The sequence below is a fragment of the Chiloscyllium punctatum genome, chromosome 15 (genome assembly GCF_047496795.1).
Source record: "Chiloscyllium punctatum isolate Juve2018m chromosome 15, sChiPun1.3, whole genome shotgun sequence".
Classification (NCBI taxonomy): Eukaryota; Metazoa; Chordata; class Chondrichthyes; order Orectolobiformes; family Hemiscylliidae; genus Chiloscyllium; species Chiloscyllium punctatum.
In genome coordinates, this window is record NC_092753.1 from 13,242,420 (window position 1) to 13,264,372 (window position 21,953).

The window sequence follows — 21,953 nt, forward strand, 5'->3', positions numbered from 1 at the left end:
CCAGGCTGACTTTGCCCTATTTTACCATACAATTCCAGGTATTCAGAAATCTCATCCTTCACAATGGATCCCAGGATCTTACCCACCACAGAGGTTAGGTTAATTGGTCTATAATTTTCCGTCTTTTGCCTTACTCCATTTTTAAACGGGGGGGGGGGGTCACATTAGTCATTTTCCAGTCTTCTGAAACCCTCTCTGACCCTAGCAATTCCTGAAAGGTCAGCTCTAACACCTCCCCTATCTCTTCAGCTATCTCCTTTAGAACTCTGAGGTGTAGTCCATCTGGTTCAGGTGATTTATCCACCTGCAGGCCATTTTTCTAGCATCTTCTCCTTAGTGATGGCCTCCACACTCAGCTCTGCCCCCTCACTCTCTTGAATTAGAACGAACAGGGTGCCTTATGAAGAATAGCTATACACTCTAGGCCAGTATCCTCTGGTGTTTAGAAGAGTGACCTAATTGAAACGTTTAGGACCCTGAAGGGATTTGACCCAGTGGGTGTGGAAAGGACGTTTTCTCTTGTGGGAGAATCCTGAACTAAGGGGTCATCATTTAAAATTACGGGGTTGCTCGTTTAAGGCACGGGTGAGGTGAAAATGTTTCTCACAGAGGGTCGAGTCTTTCAACCTTTTCTTCCTCAAAAGGTAGTGGAAGCAGAGCATTTGGATCTTTTTCAGACAGAGATAAATAAATTGTTGATAACCATTAGGAGAACGTATACTGAGGGGAAAGCAGGAATGTGGAGTAATCACATCGTTTCATGATCTTATTGAACAGTACCTCAGGCTCGAGGGGCCTACCCCAGCTCCATCGCCCCCTTAGATACTGACCTTTAGGGAAGGAAGCCCCTCCCAGGCTGGCCCACATGTGACTCCAGATCTACATCAACTTTAATGTCCTCTCAAGGGTAATTACAGATGGTATTGGCAGTGATGTCCACACCCCATGAATGAATTAACGAGGAAAAAAAATCCCAATCTTGTATTAGACTCTTCATTTGTACAGCTCATTTACATATTTATTCTTCACAAAACACGCCCCTTTTCACCAATGCGTGAATTCGTCGTCCCCACGCGGGACGATGGGAGGTATTTCGGATGAATGTTTGTACATGCTATACTAACCGAAAATGTTTCGATGGTATTTTCCACTGCTGTCCAGACTGGTCTCCACAAACCAAGCAAATCCGTGCTACTCCTGTTCCTGGACTGCACTGACTCCAGTTCACCCAGGACTCTCTGTGCTGGTTCACCTACATCGTCTTCCAGTCCGGCCTCCCCTCCACTCGGAGTCTCCTGCTCCCTCCAGTGCCTCAACTGCACCTCTGTTCATGCCTGATGAAATCCCTCAGTTTGTTGGGTGTGTTTCTGAAGAGTTTTTCTCCTGTTTGGTCAGTCACACAGGCCACAGGCTCCCACAAGTCAGTGGGGATTTCAGGACATCCTTCAGATCCCTCTGTCATGTTGGCCGTTACTGAGTCCCTCCCAGTGTGCAGCCCTTGCATTCTTTGAGAACTCCTTCTCCTCCCTTCCTCGCTAACCTTTATTCTGATTCAGTTTTATTTTATTGTCACATGCACTGAGATAGTGAAAAGTATTGTTTTGCATGTTATCCAGACAAATTATACTCTACATGAGTACATCAGGCTAAGAGAACAGAATGTCGTGTTACACCTACTGAGAAGGTGCAGAGAAAGATCGACTTTTATATTTGAGTCTGTTAACAGCGGGGAAGAAACTGTTCTTGAATCCCAGACTAACCACATGTCAAATGTGGCACGGCTACAGAGTGAAGCTGAGGAGAATCCCGGAACACAATGCAACCCTCTTCGATGAGCTCGATGCATTCCCTGCAGGTTTTGAACAGAAGGTCAGTGAAATGATGTCGCCTGTCCCCCCCCCCCAACCTTCAGGTGCCCCCGGGGGTCACCACCGCAGATGTCAGATGGGTGAACCCACAAAAAGCGACTGGCCCGGATGGAATCTCTGGCCCTGCAGTCAGATCCTGCGTGGACCAGCAGGTGGGAGTATTTACTGACACCTTTAACCTCTCCTTACTTTGAGCTGAGGTTCCCACCTGCTTCAAGAAGACCATTATTAGATTAGATTTGATTCCCTACTTCGGCCCAACACCGACCCTCCAAAAAGTAACCCCCCGCCTCTGACTAATGCTCCTAACAACTACGGACAGTTTAGCATGGCCAATTCACCTGGCCTGCACATCTTTGGATTGTGGGAGGAAACCGGAGCACCCGGAGGAAACCCACGCAGACACGGGGAGAATGTGCAAACTCCACACAGACAGTCGCCCGAGGCTGGAATCGAACCTGGGACCCTGGCGCTGTGAGGTAGCAGTGCTAGCCACCGTGCCGCCCCCCCTCTAGGTGTCACCTCCCCCTTCTTTCACCTCATCATGAGCAGCAATACCATCACCTGTCTGGGGCCAAAACCTTTCCTAAATCTCATTCCTCTCAAGACCCACCTGACTACGTTTTTGGTTCCCCCCCCCCAACTAATATCTCATCACAATGGCTTTTATTGGACCTCTGTTTGTACTCCTCCGAAACACTATGGTTAATTTTCCTGCACTGAAGGTGCATTATAATATAAGCTTTGTTACTGATCGTCCTCAATAAACTTAGTTGAGTGTTGCAGGCATTTTATCATTGGTCTGTAGAGGGAAAGCTCCAAAGAGTTATTTTTTATTCATCCACGGGATATGCGTGTCACTGATGAAGTCTGGGAGAAGGTGGTAGTGAGCTAACTTGTTGACCCACTGCAGTCCACGAGCTGTCGAGAGACATGCAATGTTGTTAGGGAGGGAATTCCAGGACTTTTCGACCCAGCAACACTGAAGGATTGGAGGTATATTTCCAAGTCGGGATGGGGAGTCACTTGGAAGAGAACTTGCAGACCAGAGGCTATGCAGCTCTGCAGGTATAGATGCTAGCACAGGGTTCACTGAATGCTGGTTAAAAACTTGGTTTCGCAAGAGTCAAATGTTTTATCAGACTAATATTAAGATTCTAAGTCGTTCTTCTTCAAGCTTATTTTGAATCTTGCTTGACAGCTTTCCTGAAGTGATTCCAAACAGCTCGACCTCTTCCTCCCACCAGCTCATATACTAAACAGAAGACTTGAAAGGGTTTAGAAAAGATTTACAAGGATGTTGCAAAGGTTGGAGGGTTTGAGCTACAGGGAGAGGCTGAACAGGCTGGGGCTGTTTTCCCTGGAGTGTCGGAGGCTGAGGGGTGACCTTACTGAGGTTTATAAAATCGTGAGGGGGCATTAATAGCCAAGTTCTTTTCCCCAGGGTGGGTGAGTCCAAAATTAGAGGGCATAGGTTTAAGGTGAGAGGGGAAAGGACCCAGGGAGCAACTTTTTTGACATAGAGGGCGGTGTCAGTATGGAACAAGCTGCCAGTGGAAGTGACGGAGGCTGGTACAATTATAACATTTAAAAGACATCTGGATGGATACATGAATAGGAAGGGTTTCAAAGAGTATGGGCTAAATGCTGGCAAGTGGGACTAGATTAATTTCGGATATCTGATCGGAACAGATGAGCTGGATGGAAGGGTCTGTTTCCGTGCTCTATGATTCTATGGCTCCATTTGAAGTATATGAGATTCTACAAAGTAGCAGTACAGTAATATTTCTGCAGCATTATAGTTTATCATCAGATTCACAACAAACTGTCAGTTATTTAATTTCCCAAAGAGTGGAGCCAGGTTCCTGCCTCCCCAGTTGCTGAGCTGAAGGTGATTGGCCTCATGTCCCCTCAGTCTGTCGAGGACATTTGCAGCAGTGTTTTGGGTCACTCCACAAGTGAATTTGGGGTTTGTACTGGGCCCCTGGTGGGGGTCAGGGCCCTGCACAAAGGCCCTGGCTGGTCCTGAACCTCTTTAACATGGACCACCATCACACTGTGAGGAGCTCAAAACATGCCATTCACCAGATCGGGTCAATCACAGGGAACATGTTTGAGATTTGCTGTGTTTTTCCCCATGGTCCACAGTAGGTTGAATGGTGTTTGTTGTTCAGGGAAGGTGCTGCAGACTCTGACAGGGCGTCTGCCGAGCTCTGGAATGTCATAGGCCTGAGATGGAGCAGATTTGAAATAATTAGTAAACGAAGAAAAAGAGATGTAAGAAAATCCCATTTCACACAGCAAGTGGTTAGGTCTGTACTGTCGAAGACTGTGGAGGAGGGAGGTTCACTCGAGGGGTTCGGGTCTGGGGTGTACTGTCTGAGAGTGTGGGGGGAGGGAGGTTCACTCGAGGGGTTCGGGTCTGGGGTGTACTGTCTGAGAGTGTGGGGGGGAGGGAGGTTCACTCGAGGGGTTAGGGTCTGGGATGTACTGTCGAAGACTATGGAGGAGGCAGGTTCACTCGAGGGGTTAGGGTCTGGGGTGTACTGTCTGAGAGTGTGGGGGGAGGGAGGTTCACTCGAGGGGTTAGGGTCTGGGGTGTCCTGTCTGAGAGTGTGGGGGGAGGGAGGTTCACTCGAGGGGTTAGGGTCTGGGGTGTACTGTCTGAGAGTGTGGGAGGAGGGAGGTTCACTCGAGGGGTTAGGGTCTGGGATGTACTGTCGAAGACTATGGAGGAGGCAGGTTCACTCGAGGGGTTAGGGTCTGGGGTGTACTGTCTGAGAGTGTGGGGGGAGGGAGGTTCACTCGAGGGGTTAGGGTCTGGGGTGTACTGTCGAAGACTATGGAGGAGGCAGGTTCACTCGAGGGGTTAGGGTCTGGGGTGTACTGTCTGAGAGTGTGGGGGGAGGGAGGTTCACTCGAGGGGTTAGGGTCTGGGGTGTACTGTCTGAGAGTGTGAGGGAGGGAGTTTCACTCGAAGGGTTAGGGTCTGGGATGTACTGTCTGAGAGTGTGGGGGGGAGGGAGGTTCACTCGAGGGGTTAGGGTCTGGGGTGTACTGTCTGAGAGTGTGAGGGAGGGAGGTTCACTCGAAGGATTAGGGTCTGGGATGTACTGTCTGAGAGTGTGGGGGGGAGGGAGGTTCACTCGAGGGGTTAGGGTCTGGGGTGTACTGTCTGAGAGTGTGGGAGGGGAGGGAGGTTCACTCGAGGGGTTAGGGTCTGGGGTGTACTGTCTGAGAGTGTGGGGGGAGGGAGGTTCACTCGAGGGGTTAAGGTCTGGGGTGTACTGTCTGAGAGTGTGGGAGGAGGCAGGTTCACTCGAGGGGTTAGGGTCTGGGATGTACTGTCTGAGAGTGTGGGAGGGGAGGGAGGTTCACCCGAGGGGTTAGGGTCTGGGGTGTACTGTCTGAGAGTGTGGGGGGAGGGAGGTTCACTCGAGGGGTTAGGGTCAGGGATGTACTGTCTGAGAGTGTGGGAGGAGGCAGGTTCACTCGAGGGGTTCGGGTCTGGGATGTACTGTCTGAGAGTGTGTGGAGAGGGAGGTTCACTCGAGGGGTTAGGGTCTGGGGTGTACTGTCTGAGAGTGTGGGGGAGGGAGGTTCACTCGAGGGGTTAGGATCTGGGATGTACTGTCTGAGAGTGTGGGGGGGGGCAGGTTCACTCGAGGGGTGAGGGTCGGGGGTGTACTGTCTGAGAGTGTGGGGGGAGGGAGGTTCACTCGAGGGGTTAGGGTCAGGGGTGTACTGTCTGAGAGTGTGGGGGGAGGGAGGTTCACTCGAGGGGTTCGGGTCTGGGGTGTACTGTCTGAGAGTGTGGGGGGTGGGAGGTTCACTCGAGGGGTTAGGGTCTGGGGTGTACTGTCGAAGACTATGGAGGAGGCAGGTTCACTCGAGGGGTTAGGGTCTGGGGTGTACTGTCTGAGAGTGTGGGGGGAGGGAGGTTCACTCGAGGGGTTAGGGTCTGGGATGTACTGTCTGAGAGTGTGGGGGAGGGAGGTTCACTCGAGGGGTTAGGGTCTGGGATGTACTGTCTGAGAGTGTGGGGGGAGGCAGGTTCACTCGAGGGGTTAGGGTCAGGGATGTACTGTCTGAGAGTGTGGGGGGAGGCAGGTTCACTCGAGGGCTTAGGGTCAGGGATGTACTGTCTGAGAGTGTGGGGGGAGGGAGGTTCACTCGAGGGGTTAGGGTCTGGGGTGTACTGTCTGAGAGTGTGGGAGGAGGGAGGTTCACTCGAGGGGTTAGGGTCTGGGGTGTACTGTCTGAGAGTGTGGGGGGAGGGAGGTTCACTCGAGGGGTTAGGGTCTGGGGTGTACTGTCGAAGACTGTGGAGGAGGGAGGTTCACTCGAGGGGTTAGGGTCTGGGGTGTACTGTCGAAGACTGTGGAGGAGGGAGGTTCACTCGAGGGGTTAGGGTCTGGGGTGTACTGTCTGAGAGTGTGGGGGGAGGGAGGTTCACTCGAGGGGTTAGGGTCTGGGGTGTACTGTCGAAGACTGTGGAGGAGGGAGGTTCACTCGAGGGGTTAGGGTCTGGGATGTACTGCCTGAGAGTGTGGGGGGAGGGAGGTTCACTCGAGGGGTTAGGGTCTGGGGTGTACTGTCGAAGACTGTGGAGGAGGGAGGTTCACTCGAGGGGTTAGGGTCTGGGGTGTACTGTCTGAGAGTGTGGGGGGAGGGAGGTTCACTCGAGGGGTTAGGGACTGGGGTGTACTGTCGAAGACTGTGGAGGAGGGAGGTTCACTCGAGGGGTTAGGGTCTGGGGTGTACTGTCTGAGAGTGTGGGGGGAGGGAGGTTCACTCGAGGGGTTCGGGTCTGGGGTGTACTGTCTGAGAGTGTGGGGGGAGGGAGGTTCACTCGAGGGGTTCGAGTCTGGGGTGTACTGTCTGAGAGTGTGGAGGAGGCAGGTTCACTCGAGGGGTTAGGGTCTGGGGTGTACTGTCTGAGAGTGTGGGAGGAGGCAGGTTCACTCGAGGGGTTAGGGTCTGGGGTGTACTGTCTGAGAGTGTGGAGGAGGCAGGTTCACTTGAGGGGTTAGGGTCTGGGGTGTACTGTCAAAGACTATGGAGGAGGCAGGTTCACTCGAGGGGTTAGGGTCTGGGATGTACTGTCTGAGAGTGTGGAGGAGGCAGGTTCACTCGAGGGGTTAGGGTCTGGGGTGTACTGTCGAAGACTGTGGAGGAGGCAGGTTCACTCGAGGGGTTAGGGTCTGGGGTGTACTGTCTGAGAGTGTGGAGGAGGCAGGTTCACTCGAGGGGTTAGGGTCTGGGGTGTACTGTCGAAGACTGTGGAGGAGGCAGGTTCACTCGAGGGGTTCGGGTCTGGGGTGTACTGTCGAAGACTGTGGAGGAGGCAGGTTCACTCGAGGGGTTAGGGTGTGGGGTGTACTGTCTGAGAGTGTGGGGGAGGGAGGTTCACTCGAGGGTTAGGGTGTGGGGTGTACTGTCTGGGAGTGTGGGGGGGAGGGAGGTTCACTCGAGGGGTTAGGGTCTGGGATGTACTGTCTGAGAGTGTGGGAGGAGGCAGGTTCACTCGAGAGGTTAGGGTCTGGGATGTACTGTCTGAGAGTGTGGGGGGAGGGAGGTTCACTCGAGGGGTTAGGGTCTGGGATGTACTGTCTGAGAGTGTGGGGGGAGTGAGGTTCACTCGAGTGGTTAGGGTCAGGGGTGTCCTGTCTGAGAGTGTGGGGGGAGGGAGGTTCACTCGAGGGGTTAGGGTCTGGGGTGTACTGTCTGAGAGTGTGGGGGGAGGGAGGTTCACTCAAGGGGTAAGGGTCTGGGATGTACTGTCTGAGAGTGTGGGGGGAGGCAGGTTCACTCGAGGGGTTAGGGTCAGGGATGTACTGTCTGAGAGTGTGGGGGGAGGCAGGTTCACTCGAGGGGTTAGGGTCAGGGATGTACTGTCTGAGAGTGTGGGGGAGGGAGGTTCACTCGAGGGGTTAGGGTCTGGGGTGTACTGTCTGAGAGTGTGTGGAGAGGGAGGTTCACTCGAGGGGGTTAGGGTCTGGGGTGTACTGTCTGAGAGTGTGGGGGGAGGGAGGTTCACTCGAGGGGTTTGGGTCAGGGATGTACTGTCTGAGAGTGTGGGGGGAGGCAGGTTCACTCGAGGGGTTAGGGTCAGGGATGTACTGTCTAAGAGTGTGGGGGAGGGAGGTTCACTCGAGGGGTTAGGGTCTGGGGTGTACTGTCTGAGAGTGTGTGGAGAGGGAGGTTCACTCGAGGGGGTAAGGGTCTGGGGTGTACTGTCTGAGAGTGTGTGGGGAGGGAGGTTCACTCGAGGGGGTTAGGGTCTGGGATGTACTGTCTGAGAGTGTGGGGGGAGGGAGGTTCACTTGAGGGATTATGGTCTGGGATGTACTGTCTGAGAGTGTGAGGGAGGGAGGTTCACTCGAGGGTTTAGGGTCTGGGATGTACTGTCTGAGAGTGTGGGGGGAGGGAGGTTCACTTGAGGGATTATGGTCTGGGGTGTACTGCCTGAGAGTGTGGGGGGAGGGAGGTTCACTCGAGGGGTTAGGGTCTGGGGTGTACTGCCTGAGAGTGTGGGGGGAGGGGGGTTCACTTGAGGGGTTAGGGTCTGGGGTGTACTGTCTGAGAGTGTGGGGGGAGGGAGGTTCACTCGAGGGGTTAGGGTCTGGGGTGTACTGTCTGAGAGTGTAGGGGAGGGGGGTTCACTTGAGGGGTTAGGGTCTGGGGTGTACTGCCTGAGAGTGTGGGGGGAGGGAGGTTCACTTGAGGGGTTAGGGTCTGGGGTGTACTGTCTGAGAGTGTGGGGGGAAGGAGGTACACTCGAGGGGTTAGGGTCTGGGGTGTACTGTCTGAGAGTGTGGGGGGAGGGGGGTTCACTCGAGCTATCAAAATGCACTTCGACCCTGATCTGAAAAGGAGAAGTTTGTGGGCTTTGGAGAAATGACTGGGATTGAGATACTCATGTGGTGATCACAATGGGCAGAATGGCCTGTTTCTGATTTATTGTGACATTGTCAGTGATAAAGAGGAGAATTTTAATGGGAAAGGCAGTGGGGGATTTCAGCAAAAACGGTTTCACCCCGAGCTTGGTGGATGTCTGGAATATCCTGCCTGGGAGGGGGGGGGTGTTGAGGTGGGAAACCTCACAATCTTTAAAAGGCACATGGATGAGCACTTGAAATGTCATAACAGTCAAGGTGTGGGAAAGTGAGATACTAGGTAGGAGTTTATTTTTGACAGTACAGATTTGATGGGCTGAAGGGCCTGATCTGTACTGAATGATTCAATGATAATAATTCCGTAAGTGTGTGAATTAAAGTGGCTGCTCTCTGTGCTTCCATTCGGAATCTACAGATGTGAAATGTGAATGAACCAATCCTTACTAATGATGCTTTTAATTTAGCATGAGGACCATATTTTCAAAGTCATTCCGACTTTCCAATTGGATGAACTCTCCCTTTGAAGTTGATTGTGGAGTGGATGGCAGTTATACTGCTGATCAACCTTCCCTTTTGGGATTAACTTGCACTTTAGTTTGTAGCTGGATACAGCTGGGCCAGACCTCCCAAGTAAAGGAATACATTCTACAGAGCACAGTCAGAAACCCTCCAGCTTCCGGAATATTCTCACTGGGAGGGCAGCTCAGAGAATCAGCTTTGGAGGGGTGGTGGGAGACAACGTTCCTCTCTACCTGTCCCCCACCCACTTAACTGTTTTTCTGGCTTTTGGTCTCCATGGATACAGCAGACATGCGAATGGGCTGAGCGATCTCCTCTGCTACTGTTAATGTCGCATGGACCTCGCAAGGTCAGGGGTCGGTTTGCTGAACTGTCAAGGACAGAGCAGGGCAAATGCGACATGGAATCCGGCACCAAATCTTGGCCGCACCTCTCTGTCAGTTCCTGCTGTTGTTCACTGCGATGTCAAAATTTTCCCATTCGGTTTTCCAGTGGTAACCGTGACAACGCTCTGACCACCGGAGCGATGCCATGGAGCACGCCCCAGACCCTGTGTTCCTGTCCAGGTTACTGGGACTTCTGCTTAATACGAATGCACAGTGTGTGGCGTTGAGATTGAGAGTGAGAGAAGGATCTTTTAAGAACTGTAGTCTCACCACTTCCCGTTACCGCTTCCCTTTCTGCAGGATCTCATGATTCCTTTAGCTTTTGGATTGACGAAAAATCCCCGGTGGGGCCGGACCAGCCAGTCGTGGTCAGGCACATGGCTGGAATTTTCCGGTCCTTTTGGAAGAAGATGATGAAGAGGTGGTCTGTGACACAAAGCTTGACATTTCGGGAGCAGCTGGAGGCCGGCATCCGTTATTTTGACCTCCGCGTTTCCACCAAACCCGGGGACAGCGAGGAACTTTACTTTATTCACGGTTTGTTCGGCAGCAAGGTTCACGACGGTCTGATCGAGATTGACAATTTCTTAACGGCTCACACCAAAGAGGTGGTCTTCCTCGACTTCAACCACTACTATGAAATGGACGACTCAAACCACCAATACCTTATCCAGATGCTTAGGAACACCTTCGGACCCAAACTCTGCCGAGCTAACCTCGTGGAGGAAATAACGCTGCAGTATTTATGGGAACACAAGTATCAGGTTAGTGCTCCAAGTTCTCTGGAAGTTATTGTCGCAGTAATGTTAAAAATCACACAACACCAGGTTATAGTCCAACAGGTTTAATTGGAAGCACTAGCTTTCGGAGTGACACTACCACCTGATGAAGGAGCGACGCTCCGAAAGCTAGTGCTTCCAATTAAACCTGTTGGACTATAAACTGGTGTTGTGTGATTTTTAACTTTGTGAAGGAATTTCTGCATCTCCTGGTAATTGTTATTTTATAGAACACTCTATTGAGTAATTCTTCCATAACAGTTCCTATTTTGATACTAATGTTGTATCAAATCCGTAAACGGTGGGCTCAACCGTGGTATTTGTCAGGTATTGGATCAATCAGGATTCTATAGAGTGTCCTGTTCCTATTTCTTCTGGTGTTATGGTCTTAGTAACGACAGGCCCATCAAACATGGTGGCACAGCTGAGAGGGAGTCATCACTCCAGACCCCATGAAGTCTCATTGGCTTCAGGTTAAATATTGGCAAGGAAACCTCCTGCTGATTACCACGTACTATCCTCCTTCAGCTGATGAATTGGTTGAACAGCACATGGAGAGCTCTCCACCCTGGAGGCTCCCTGCCTCCATTCCTGATGAAGGGCTTTTGCCTGAAAGGTCAATTTTCCTGCTCCTCGGATGCTGCCTGACCTGCTGTGCTTTTCCAGCACCACTCTAATCTAGACTCTGGAAGTATGGAGGGTGGCAAGGATGCAAAATGTACTCTGGGTGGGGGTTTTCAATGTCCACCTCCAAGAGGGGCTCAGTAGCAGCATCGCTGATTGAACTGGTCGGCTCCTAAAGGAGGTAGCTGCTAGGCTGGGTCTGTGGCAGATAGCGAGGGAACCAACAAGAGGGCAAAACATACTTGACCTCATGCTTACCAATCTGCTGGCTGCAGTTGCGTCTGCCCGTGACAGTATTTGTAAGAGCAACCACCGCACAGTCCTTGTGGAGACAAAGTCCTGACTTCAGATTGAGAATAAACTCCATTGTGTTGTGTGGCACTATCACCACGCTAAATGGGATAGACTTCAAATAGATCTAGCGGCTCAAGACTGGGCATCCATGAGGTGCTGTGGGCCATCAACAGCTGCAGAATTGTTCTCCAGCGCAATCTGTAACCTCATAGCCCAGTATATCCCCCACTCAATCATTACCATCAAGCCAGGAGATCAACCCTGGTTCACCAGTCTAGTAATGGCCTCCTAATGACTGGTATTCTCATTATTTATTCCACTTCTGAGATCTGTGTCTGTTTCAACCAAGTCATTGTCCTCAAACACAAGGTCTAAACATTTATCAAAAGAAGCAGTGGTTCTCATATTGACCATTAGAGGGCAGTACTGCACCCCCTGATCAAGTCTTCTCCATGGTTGTGGAATCGCTTGGATCTGTTCATCACTTGCTGCTCATGCTGCTTGACACACAAGTAGTCCTTCTCGCAGAGCGCTTTAGGGAACATCTCCGGGACACCCGCACCAAACAACCACACCGCCCCGTGGCCCAACATTTCAACTCCCCCTCCCACTCTGCCGAGGACATGGAGGTCCTGGGCCTCCTTCACCGCCGCTCCCTCACCACCCGACACCTGGAGGAAGAACGCCTCATCTTCCGCCTCGGAATACTTCAACCCCAGGGCATCAATGTGGACTTCAACAGTTTCCTCATTTCCCCTTCCCCCACCTCACCCCAGCTCCAACCTTCCAGCTCAGCACCATCCCCATGACCTGTCCTACCTGCCAATCACCCTTCCCACCGATCTGCTCCACCCTCCTCTCTGCCCTACCACCTTCATCCCCACCCTCCTCCACTCATTTTACTCTTCGCTACCTTCAACCCAACCTCCTCTCTGACCTATCACCTCCATCCCTACTCTCATCCCATTTATCTCTCCACCCTGGAGGCTCCCTGCCTTCAGTCTTGATGAAGGGCTTTTTCCCGAAACATTGATTTTCCTGCTCCTCGGATGCTGCCTTACTGGCTGTGCTTTTCCAGCACCACTCTGATCTGATTTCCAACATCAGCAGTCCTCACTTTTGCCTACGCGAGTAGTCCTGTTTGGTGGTTTCACCAGCTTGACACCTCATACTGGTGTTGCTTCTGGCATGCCCTCCTGCATTCTCGATTGAACCACGATTGATCCTTATGCCTGATGGTAATGGCTGAGTGGGGGACATACCAGGCCTTAAGGTTGCAGATTGTACTGGAGTATAATTCTGCTGTTCTTGGTGACCCACAGCGCCTCATGGAGGCCCAGTCTTGAGTTGCTAGATCTGCCTGAAGTCTGTCCCGTTGAGCACAGTGATAGTGCCACACAACATGACGAAGGGTATTCTCAATGTGAAGGTGGGGCTTCATCTCCACAAGGACAGTACAATGGTCACTCTTACTGATACTATCACAGACTGATGCGCCTGTAGTGGCAGTATGGTAAGAGTGAGGTCAAGTATGTTTTTTTGTCCCTCACCACCTGCTGCAGGCCCAGTCTAACGGCTTTACAACTCGAATAAAAGCAAAACATTGCAGATTCTGAGAAACTCAGCAGGTCTGGCAGCCTCTGTGAAGAGAGAAGCCGAGGTAATGTTTCAAGTCTTGTGACCCCACTTCAGAAGCTGCCAGGCCTGCTGAATTTCTCTAGCAACCTCTGACTTAGTTTGTTTCAGGTCTCCAGCTTCCACAGCTCTTTGTTTTGTTACTTTCTATTAGTTTTCCTGATTACTTGCTGTACCTGCACACTAACTTGGAGCGATTCTTGTGTTCAGTTACCCAGATCCCTCTGCATCTCTGAGCTCTGCAACCCGCTCACCATTTGGATAATATGCTTCTTTTTTATTCTTTCTGCTGAAATGGACAATTACACACTTTTCCGCATTTTATTCCATTTGCCAGACTTTTGTAGGCCCCTTATATCCTCTTCACAATTCACTTTCCCACCTATCTCAGTGTCGTCAGTCAATTTAGCTCCATACCTTCAACCCCTCCAACTAAATCATTCCTGTAAATTGTAAAGAGCGCCCAGCACTGACTCTGTGACATACCGTTGTCACATCCTGCCAGGCTGAAAAACACCCACTTATTCCTACACTCTACTTCCTGTTCACCAGCCAGTCTTTTATCTAGGTCACTTACCTCCCAACACCATGAGCTTTTATTTGGTGCACTAACCTTTGATGTGGCACCTTATCAAATGCCTTTTTCAAATCTAAGTATAATCCATCCGCTGGTTCCCCTTTATCTACAACACAAGTTACTTCTTCAAAGAACTTAAATGACTCAGTGGCTGGCACTTCTGCCTTACAACGCCAACGACCAGCCTCAGGTGACTCACGTTCTCCCCGTATCTGTGTGGGTTTTCCTCCCACAATCCAAAGGTGTGCAGGTTAGGTGAATTGGCCATGCTAAATTCCCCAGAGTGTAGGTTATTAAACAGGGGTAAATATAGGGTAGGGGAATGGGACTGGGCGGGTTACTCTTCGGAGGGTCAGTGTGGACTGGTTGAGCCGAAGGGCCTGTTTCCCCACTGTAGGAATTCTAAATTTTAATTTTCTTTGAACAAAACCACACTGACTCTGTCTGATTACCTTGGACGTATCCAAGGCCCTGTTATAATGACTGAAATAAAAACTTCTAACATTTTCCCTATGATGTATGATGAGCTACCTGGCCTGTAGTTTCCTGCTTCCTGTGTCTCTCCCTTTTTGAATAAAGAAGTTAATTAGTTATTTTCCAATCTAAAGGAACCTTACCCAAACTTGATGAGTTTTGGAAAATTAAAATTAATGCATCAACTATCTCACTAGCTACTACATTTTAAAACCCTAGAATAAAATCCATCACGGGCTGGTAATTCATTAACTCTCAGTTCTAGTAATTTACTATTTCCTCCCTCCCTTTCAATCCCTGACTTACAACTATTTCCGGATGTTACTTGTATTTGGTTTAGTGAAGACCGACGCATATTATCTGTTCAGTTCGTCTGCTAGCTCCTTATTTTTTATCATCAATATTTCCCCGGATTCATTTTCTATAGGATCAACACTTGCTTTATTAAACTTTTCTTTTTTGAATTCCTGAAGAAATGTTTCCTGTCTTGATTTCATATTTTTAGCTGACTTCCTCTTGTACTCTAATTTTCCCTTCATTTTAATCTTGCAGTAATTTTTTTTGCTGGTATTTTATATTCTGTGCAATCTTCTGATCTGTCACCTACCTTTGTGCAACGGTAAGTCTTTTCTTTTCCATCTGATACTATCTTTGAGATTCTGAGTTAATCACAAATAAGAATTTTTCTTATTTGTTGGAACATGTCTGTTCTGTGCTGTCTGGAATATCTCTTTAAACGTTTCCCACTGCATCTCGACTAACCTATTCCTTAACCTAAATTGCCAGTTCACTTTTGCTAGCTCTTCTTTCATGCCTTGTTTAAATTTAAAATCTTGGATCAACTGTCCCTTAAACTGTGTAAATTCAACAATATTAGGATACTGCTACTGAGGGACATTTTTGCTATGAGGTTTGTAACTAATCCTGTCTTGTTGATCAAAACCAGATCTAATACAGCCTGCTCTCTGGTTGGTGCCATAACATGCTGGTCTAAGAAATTGTCATGCAAGCATTTCAGAAGTTCCTCGTCTAGACTATTTCATCCCATCTGACCATTCGGGTCAATGGGCTGAGGAGTGGCAGATGGAGTTTAATTTGGATAAAAGTGAGGTGTTGCATTTTGGGAAAACAGATAAGGGCAGGACTTATACAGTTAATGGTAGGGCTTTGGGTGGCGTTGTAGAACAGAGAGGCCTAGGGTTTTGGGTATATAATTCTTTGAGATTTGCAACCCAGCGTGGTTAAGAAGGCATTTAGCACATTTGGCTTCCTTGCTCAGATGTTATAGTGCAAAGGTTGGGACTTCATGTTGAGGTTGTATAAGACATTAGTGAGGCCTCTTCGGGAGTACTCTGCCCCTCAGTCGCAGTAACCTAATATTGTTGAATTTACACACTTTAAGGGACAGTGGGTCCAAGACTTTAAATTTAAACAAGGCATGAAAGAAGAGCTAACAAAAGTGAACTGGCAATTTAGGTACTAACTGGTCACCCTGTTATATGAAGTATATTATTGAGCTGGAGAGGGTTCAGAAATGATTTAGCAGGAAGTTGCTGAGAATGGAGGGTGTGTGATATGAAAATGGCCTGGAAAAAGACTGGAACCTTTTTTTGAGGGTTGACATGATTGAGGTTTATAAAATCACAAGGGGACAGAGATAAGATGAATAGCGCAGATCTTTTCCCTTAGGTGGGAGAGGGAAAACTAGATGAGAGGAGAAATATTTAAAAAGGACGTGAGGGCAATTGTTTTACACGGCGAATGATTCGTGTGTGGGAAGAACTTCCAGAGCAAGTGGTGAATGAAGGTACAGTTACAACATTTAAAAGGCATTTGGATAAGTGCATGAAAAGGAAACATTTGGGGGGATATGGGCCAAATGCAAGCAAGTGGGACTAGTTTAATTAAGAACATTCTCGACGTGGTCGAGTTGGACCGAAGAGTCTGTTTCCTTGCTGTACGACTCTATGACTCGATACAGGTTTAATAAGAAGTTGTATTTGACAAACACCTATTCTTTTTTCCTTGGTAAACGGTCCTACCCTGGACTTACTGTCAGGGAGCCTGTACACAACACCTACAAGCGTTCTTTCTCAGCTTGCTTCACAATCAGTGAAAAACAGGCTTGGCTGAATGCCCATTATGTTGAATTATGTGCAAAAATGTAAGAAGACTTAAAATTGGCCCACCCCTCAACCTTTATCAACTGGTCTTCCAGATTCAGACTGCGAATGGTGTTTTACTGCTCTGGTATGGTTAGTCCAGCTGAATTATGCCCTGGCCATTTTGATGCTCGTGGTCACCAGGGACTCTGTTTTGCTAACTCTCTTGCTCACTTTGTTTGCAACAAAACCAGGTGCTTGTGTTCTATCACCACCCTATGGCCCATGACTTCCCCTTTCTGCGGCCAGGGAACCAGATGCCAGCGCCCTGGGCAAACACCACCGACGCACGCAAGTTAGTACAATTCTTGGAGACCACACTGAACGAGCGGGCAAAGAGGGGGACCTTTCACGTGTCCCAGGCCATCCTCACCCCTCAGACCAAGACGGTCATTCGAGGACTCATCGTCGGACTACGTGATTCTCTCGTCGCCAGGTTAGCTTGCAATCTGCTTCCATTCTGAGGGCATGCCCTCATTCTGTTCTGAACTGTCTTAGCTAGGAAAGCAAGCTTTTGTTTTATTTTCCAAAGATGGGCATCATACACAGACGGAGATCAGTGGGTGGCACGGTGGCACAGTGGTTAGTACTGCTGCCTCACAGCGCCAGAGACCCGGGTTCAATTCCCGCCTCAGGCGACTGACTGTGTGGAGTTGGCACATTCTCCCCGTGTCTGCGTGGGTTTCCTCCGGGTGCTCCGGTTTCCTCCCACAGTCCAAAGATGTGCGGGTCAGGTGAATTGGCCATGCTAAATTGCCCATAGTGTTAGGTAAGGGGTAAATGTACGGGAATGGGTGGGTTGCGGGTTGGTGTGGGCTTGTTGGGCCGAAGGGCCTGTTTCCACACTGTAATGTAATCTGTAATCTAAAAAAAATACATGCTCCCTGTGATTTGCCAAAAAATACTTAAAGGAGTTAGAGTCTGGTGTCCATTTGTTATTTAGTTATTACTTCACTACGGGGCAGCATTTTTCTCAGAACGATGAAGGTGGGTGACTGCTGGTTAAACATAGGATTAGATCTCTGACCACAGCAACAACTTACTTTCATCTAGCGCCTTTTGACCTGAGAAAAGTCCCATTAACTAAATTTCAACACTGTGCCTCCTGAGGTACATGAAGTCAGACGACCCCAAGATTGGTTCAACTCGTTGATTTTAAAGCAAGAAGGAGAGGTGTAGGGAGGGAATTCTGTATTTAACCCACTGCCAGGTAGCTGACAACAGGGCCCACTATGAGCGATGGCAATCGGAGGGATGCTCAGGTTGAGTAGAGTGAGCTGAGAGGGTTGAGGGACTGGAGGAGATTACAGAGGTTGGGAGAGGTGGGAGTGGTGAATTTGAGGAGTGGCCTTACTTGCAGCCCAGGAGTTGACAGCTGAAGACAGCCAGGAACAAAGTCAAAAACAGAATATGTTGGAGAAACTCAGCCAGTCTGGCAGCATCGGTGGAGAGAGAAACAAGAATTAACGTTTCGAGTCCAGTATGACTCTTCTCCAGGACTGAAGGGGGATGGGAAATAATGCTGTTGACCAAGGGGGAGACCAAGGGGGAGACCAAGGGAGAGACCAAGGGGGAGACCAAGGGGGAGACCAAGGGGGAGACCAAGGGGGAATGGACAGTGAGACTGCTCAGAACAAAAGACAAAAGGAGGCACTCATGGTCGCCAGTATGGCTGACCTCAAATTTCTGAAGGTTCAGTGTGTAACATCAGCCAGGACAATACTGGAAGAGTCAGGTCTCCAGGAGAAACTCAACATGGATATATGACAAGACTGCCCCTTTAAGAGAATGTGTGCTGCCCTGTTTCTCTTGCAGAGGGGTGTTGGGACCCTGGTGCTAAGGCTCTGCTCCAGGCAAGCTGTGTAAATAGCTTTGTTTTTTTTTAATAAAGTAGACAAAAGAAGCATGAGGGGTGGGATCATCTCTCACTGAACCAAGGGGCTTTGGGTTTTGCTTTCATGTTGAGTTTGAATATGCTGGCTGCTGGAGTTAACAGGCTGAGCTCTCTCTCTCTCTCTCTCTCTCTCTCCCTCTCTCTCTCTCCCTCTCCCTTTCTCTCTCCCTCTCCCTTTCTCTCTCTCTCTCTGCTGCTGCTGGTGAAGACTTTCCTATTAGAAATAAAAGAAGCAGACTTTTTTTTCAGTATTTCTTTCAGCTGGAGTAGAGAAAGACAGCACATGGGAATCAAACAGTTTTGCTAAATTGCCTTTGCCAAGGATGTGGTTATGGGGTGTTCCCTAATTGGAAAGGTTGGTAACTAGTGGTTAAATCATATATTACCTTGTAAGTATTTCAATAGAGTTAAAGTTATGCTCGTTTCTCTTTCTGTTTGTATTTTAACCGTGAGGTAAAAATAAAATGTGCTTTGCTTAAAGCCTAGTGGTGGACTAATTGAATTACATCTGGAACACAGCATTTCACATTTAGCTTTAAATAAATATAAAAGTTAGGGTCTAGGCTATCTCCTTCCTGTACTTGGGGGAATCCATAACAGGTGGATCTGAAGCAGAGTCAACACCAGACTGAGCGCCACAATGAAGTTCCCACTTTACATCGTGAAAAACAAAATAGTAGTGTACCCTTGATTCAGACAGTGCTCAAGTGAAGGAATACAATGAGCAGGAGCCATATGGTGAGACTGTATACCCTTGAGAGAGAGACGCTGGTTCCTTTACTGCACTTCAGCGTTGAACCTTTTAATCCCAGCCTGTCAGTTGTGAGCCTGTACACATGGTGCTGCTGTTTGTTCCTAAAACAAAGTGCGAACAAGAGAAGGAAAACAAGTATCACAATCCAAACAGCAGAGCCCAGAAAAATGACCATCTCAAATCCCCCAAAATCCCGATCGTCTGATATCCCAAAAATGAAGCGGCCATCTCAAGTTTCGAAACGACTCCCTTCTCGAATCCCAAAAACGAACTCGAATCTCAATTCCCCGTGACAGCTATTTCCAATTAAAGTCAACATTACTGTCTCAGATCCGAATGTTCTCCTCTGTTTCTTGGGATGGTTATTTTCAGGGTGTCGCTGAACACAGAGGCAAGTTCAGGAAATATTCTGAGCAGGGAGCGAAGAAAAATCAGATGCAAGTCCCCCTAGTTGGCAAGGACAATATGATTCAGACATGTAGGTGTGTGTATTAATTGTTTGTCAATAATGATAAACTTCCATCTGTCCTATTTAATTTCTCTGCTAGAAACCTCCCAACGATAATGAACTGGGTGAAGTCTCAGAAGCCTGGTGTGAATGGTGTCAACATCATTACCTCGGACTTTGTGGAGCTTGTGGACTTTGCTACGACTGTGATCAAGTTAAACAACTTGCTGCTGCATGATAGGAACAAACTCGAACAAATTTAGTGCACTTTCCTATCCTGGGCAGGGTATTATTTTGTGTAATTGCTCGAGAGGGAGTGTAGTTGCCGTGTGCATCAATATTAGACTCATTCAGTCCACTCCAAAGTCCACTTGGCGCCTGTCTTTATTTTTATAACACAGGTAGAAAAAAATCCAAAATCTCTACTTACTACGAGAATGACAAGTCATGTCATATGTACATTCCACCAGAAGGAGGAGGTAATTACAATGTGTCAACCTTATACAGACAACGGCCCATTGGATGTCGTAGAAATGTATTATAGAAAAGGCTGCAGATGCAATGATTTTAATATATGTTTATAGTTACAAATGATAGTAATTATTAACTATTAAAGCCATAGGGTGCTTTTGAAAAGGTGCTTTGGAAAATGAGTATTATAAAGAAATTGTATTTTGTGATCACAGTGAAAACTAATCTAAAATTGTCTGTAATTAACTATAATTTCTAACAATTGCAGCCAGACTATGAGGTTCTGTCAGGGTAGTGATAAAACCCCTAGCTCGTTCAAATTCTATTTAAATCCTGCCTGCCACTGAGGTGTGTTATGACGGGTCCAAACACGTTGCTAAAAAATTTTGATTTTAACAGTCAAGAGTTAAAGGCTAATAAACCAGGGAATGAAATGGCTGAACGCCTCACCTCAGCTACTGTTACACAGGCAACTTAATTCGGAGATGTACAGGCAAAAAGATTGTCAGCTTGGTGTGGCGCAGAGCAGTAAAATTAGCTTCAGCGGGACTGAGACTGGCCAGTGCCGTAAGATCAGACTGTTTCTGTTGTTTGTCTATGTTCTCAGTGCACTGCGAGCCAAAGTCTATCCTGTGGTGCGGATTGAGGGAGCCGGTGCTGCAGTGCAGTTCGTACTGAGCTTATAATCCAGAGCTTCACAACAGGTGGTGAACTTTGAAATCCAAAATTAAATATTTGGAACAGGCAACAAAAGCTGGACTTATTAATGGTGCCCACGTTCCAGGAAGGAATTTCATAGAATCCCTACAGTGTGGAAACAGGCCCTTCGGCCCAACAAGTCCACACTGACCCTCCGAAGAGTAACCCACCCAGGCTCATTCCCCTACCCGATTACTCTACATTTACCCCTGACTAATGCACCTAACCTACACAATCCCTGGCCACTTTGGCCAATTCACCTAACTTGCACATTTATGGATGGTGGGAAGAAACCAGAATACCCAGAGTAAACCCACCCAGAGTAAACCCACCCAGACAGGGGGTGGGGATTGTGGAAACACCACACAGATGATCACCCAGATTCAAACCCGGACCCCCGATGCTGTGAGGCAACAGTGATTAGATTCCCCTACAGTGTGGAAACAAGCCCTTCGGCCCAACCAGTCCACACCCACCCTCCGAAGAGTAACCCACCCAGACCCACTCCCCTCTGACTAATGTACCTAGCACTATGGGTAATTGAGCATGGCCAGTTCACCTGACCTGCACATCTTTGGACTGTGGGAAGAAACCCACACAGACACAGGGAGAATGTGCAAACTCTATACAGACAGTTGGCTGAGGCTGGAATCGAACCCAGGACCCTGGTGCTGTGAGGCAGCAGTGCTAACCACTGAGCCACCGTGCGGTTAACCAGTGAGTCACTGTGCCGTCCCTTAGGGGCACCTCTCTTGAATGTTACTCAGAGTTGCACAGGAGGTGATGAGAGGCAAGTCAGTCCACTTAGTTACTTGTACTCTCTATTTTGTCCGGTTGTGCTTGGAATATTCACTCCTAACCTTTAACCATAAGATGTTGGTTATACAGGTCTGTCTGGAGTGATGTTTTAATGCTTCCCCTCTGGGGAATCACATTCCAGCAGCGAGAGAAATAATTGGATGTACCTCTGAGTGTGAGAACGATGGACGCCCCTCTTAAATTCCCCCCTATTTTATTCCTGGCGCAATGTGAACCTGCCCAGCTCTGTGAGTGGCAGTGAGCTCTGGAAGCGGAGGTCAGTCCTCCACAAACTCATCACTGTGGGGACCTTTCGGTCAGTGTGACACTTGCGAAGAGTAAGTATTTTTGAAGAGTTTTGTTGATTGTGACTTCTGTGAATGTGAAACAAACTTGTAGACTTCCACGTGCAGCAAGTTGCTTCTTGTGTCAGTCCATTAAATGTTTTAAAAGGCAGCGGGAGAAGTTGTCAAATTCATTTGTCTTTTAGTCCATTGTTCACTGTTACAAGTCAGCTGTTGCAATGCAGATGTAAAAACAATGACTGCAGATGCTGGAAACCAGATTCTGGATTCGTGGTACTGGAAGAGCACAGCAGTTCAGGCAGCATCCAAGGAGCTTCGAAATCGACGTTTCGGGCAAGAGCCAAATGCAGCCAGCTTTCCAATCATT

General features: G+C 48.7%; 1 protein-coding gene across 1 annotated transcript in view; it reads left to right on the forward strand.

Moving 5' to 3' along the window:
• Positions 1-21,737, forward strand: part of plcxd2 (phosphatidylinositol-specific phospholipase C, X domain containing 2) — a 31,599-nt gene extending 9,862 nt beyond the window's left edge. Inside the window, 3 exon segments of the mRNA XM_072584656.1 lie at positions 9,973-10,436; positions 16,412-16,653; positions 19,414-21,737. Coding sequence (XP_072440757.1) covers positions 9,973-10,436; positions 16,412-16,653; positions 19,414-19,576 — 869 coding nt within the window. The 3' untranslated portion in view covers positions 19,577-21,737.
• Positions 21,738-21,953: the final 216 nt, after the last annotated feature.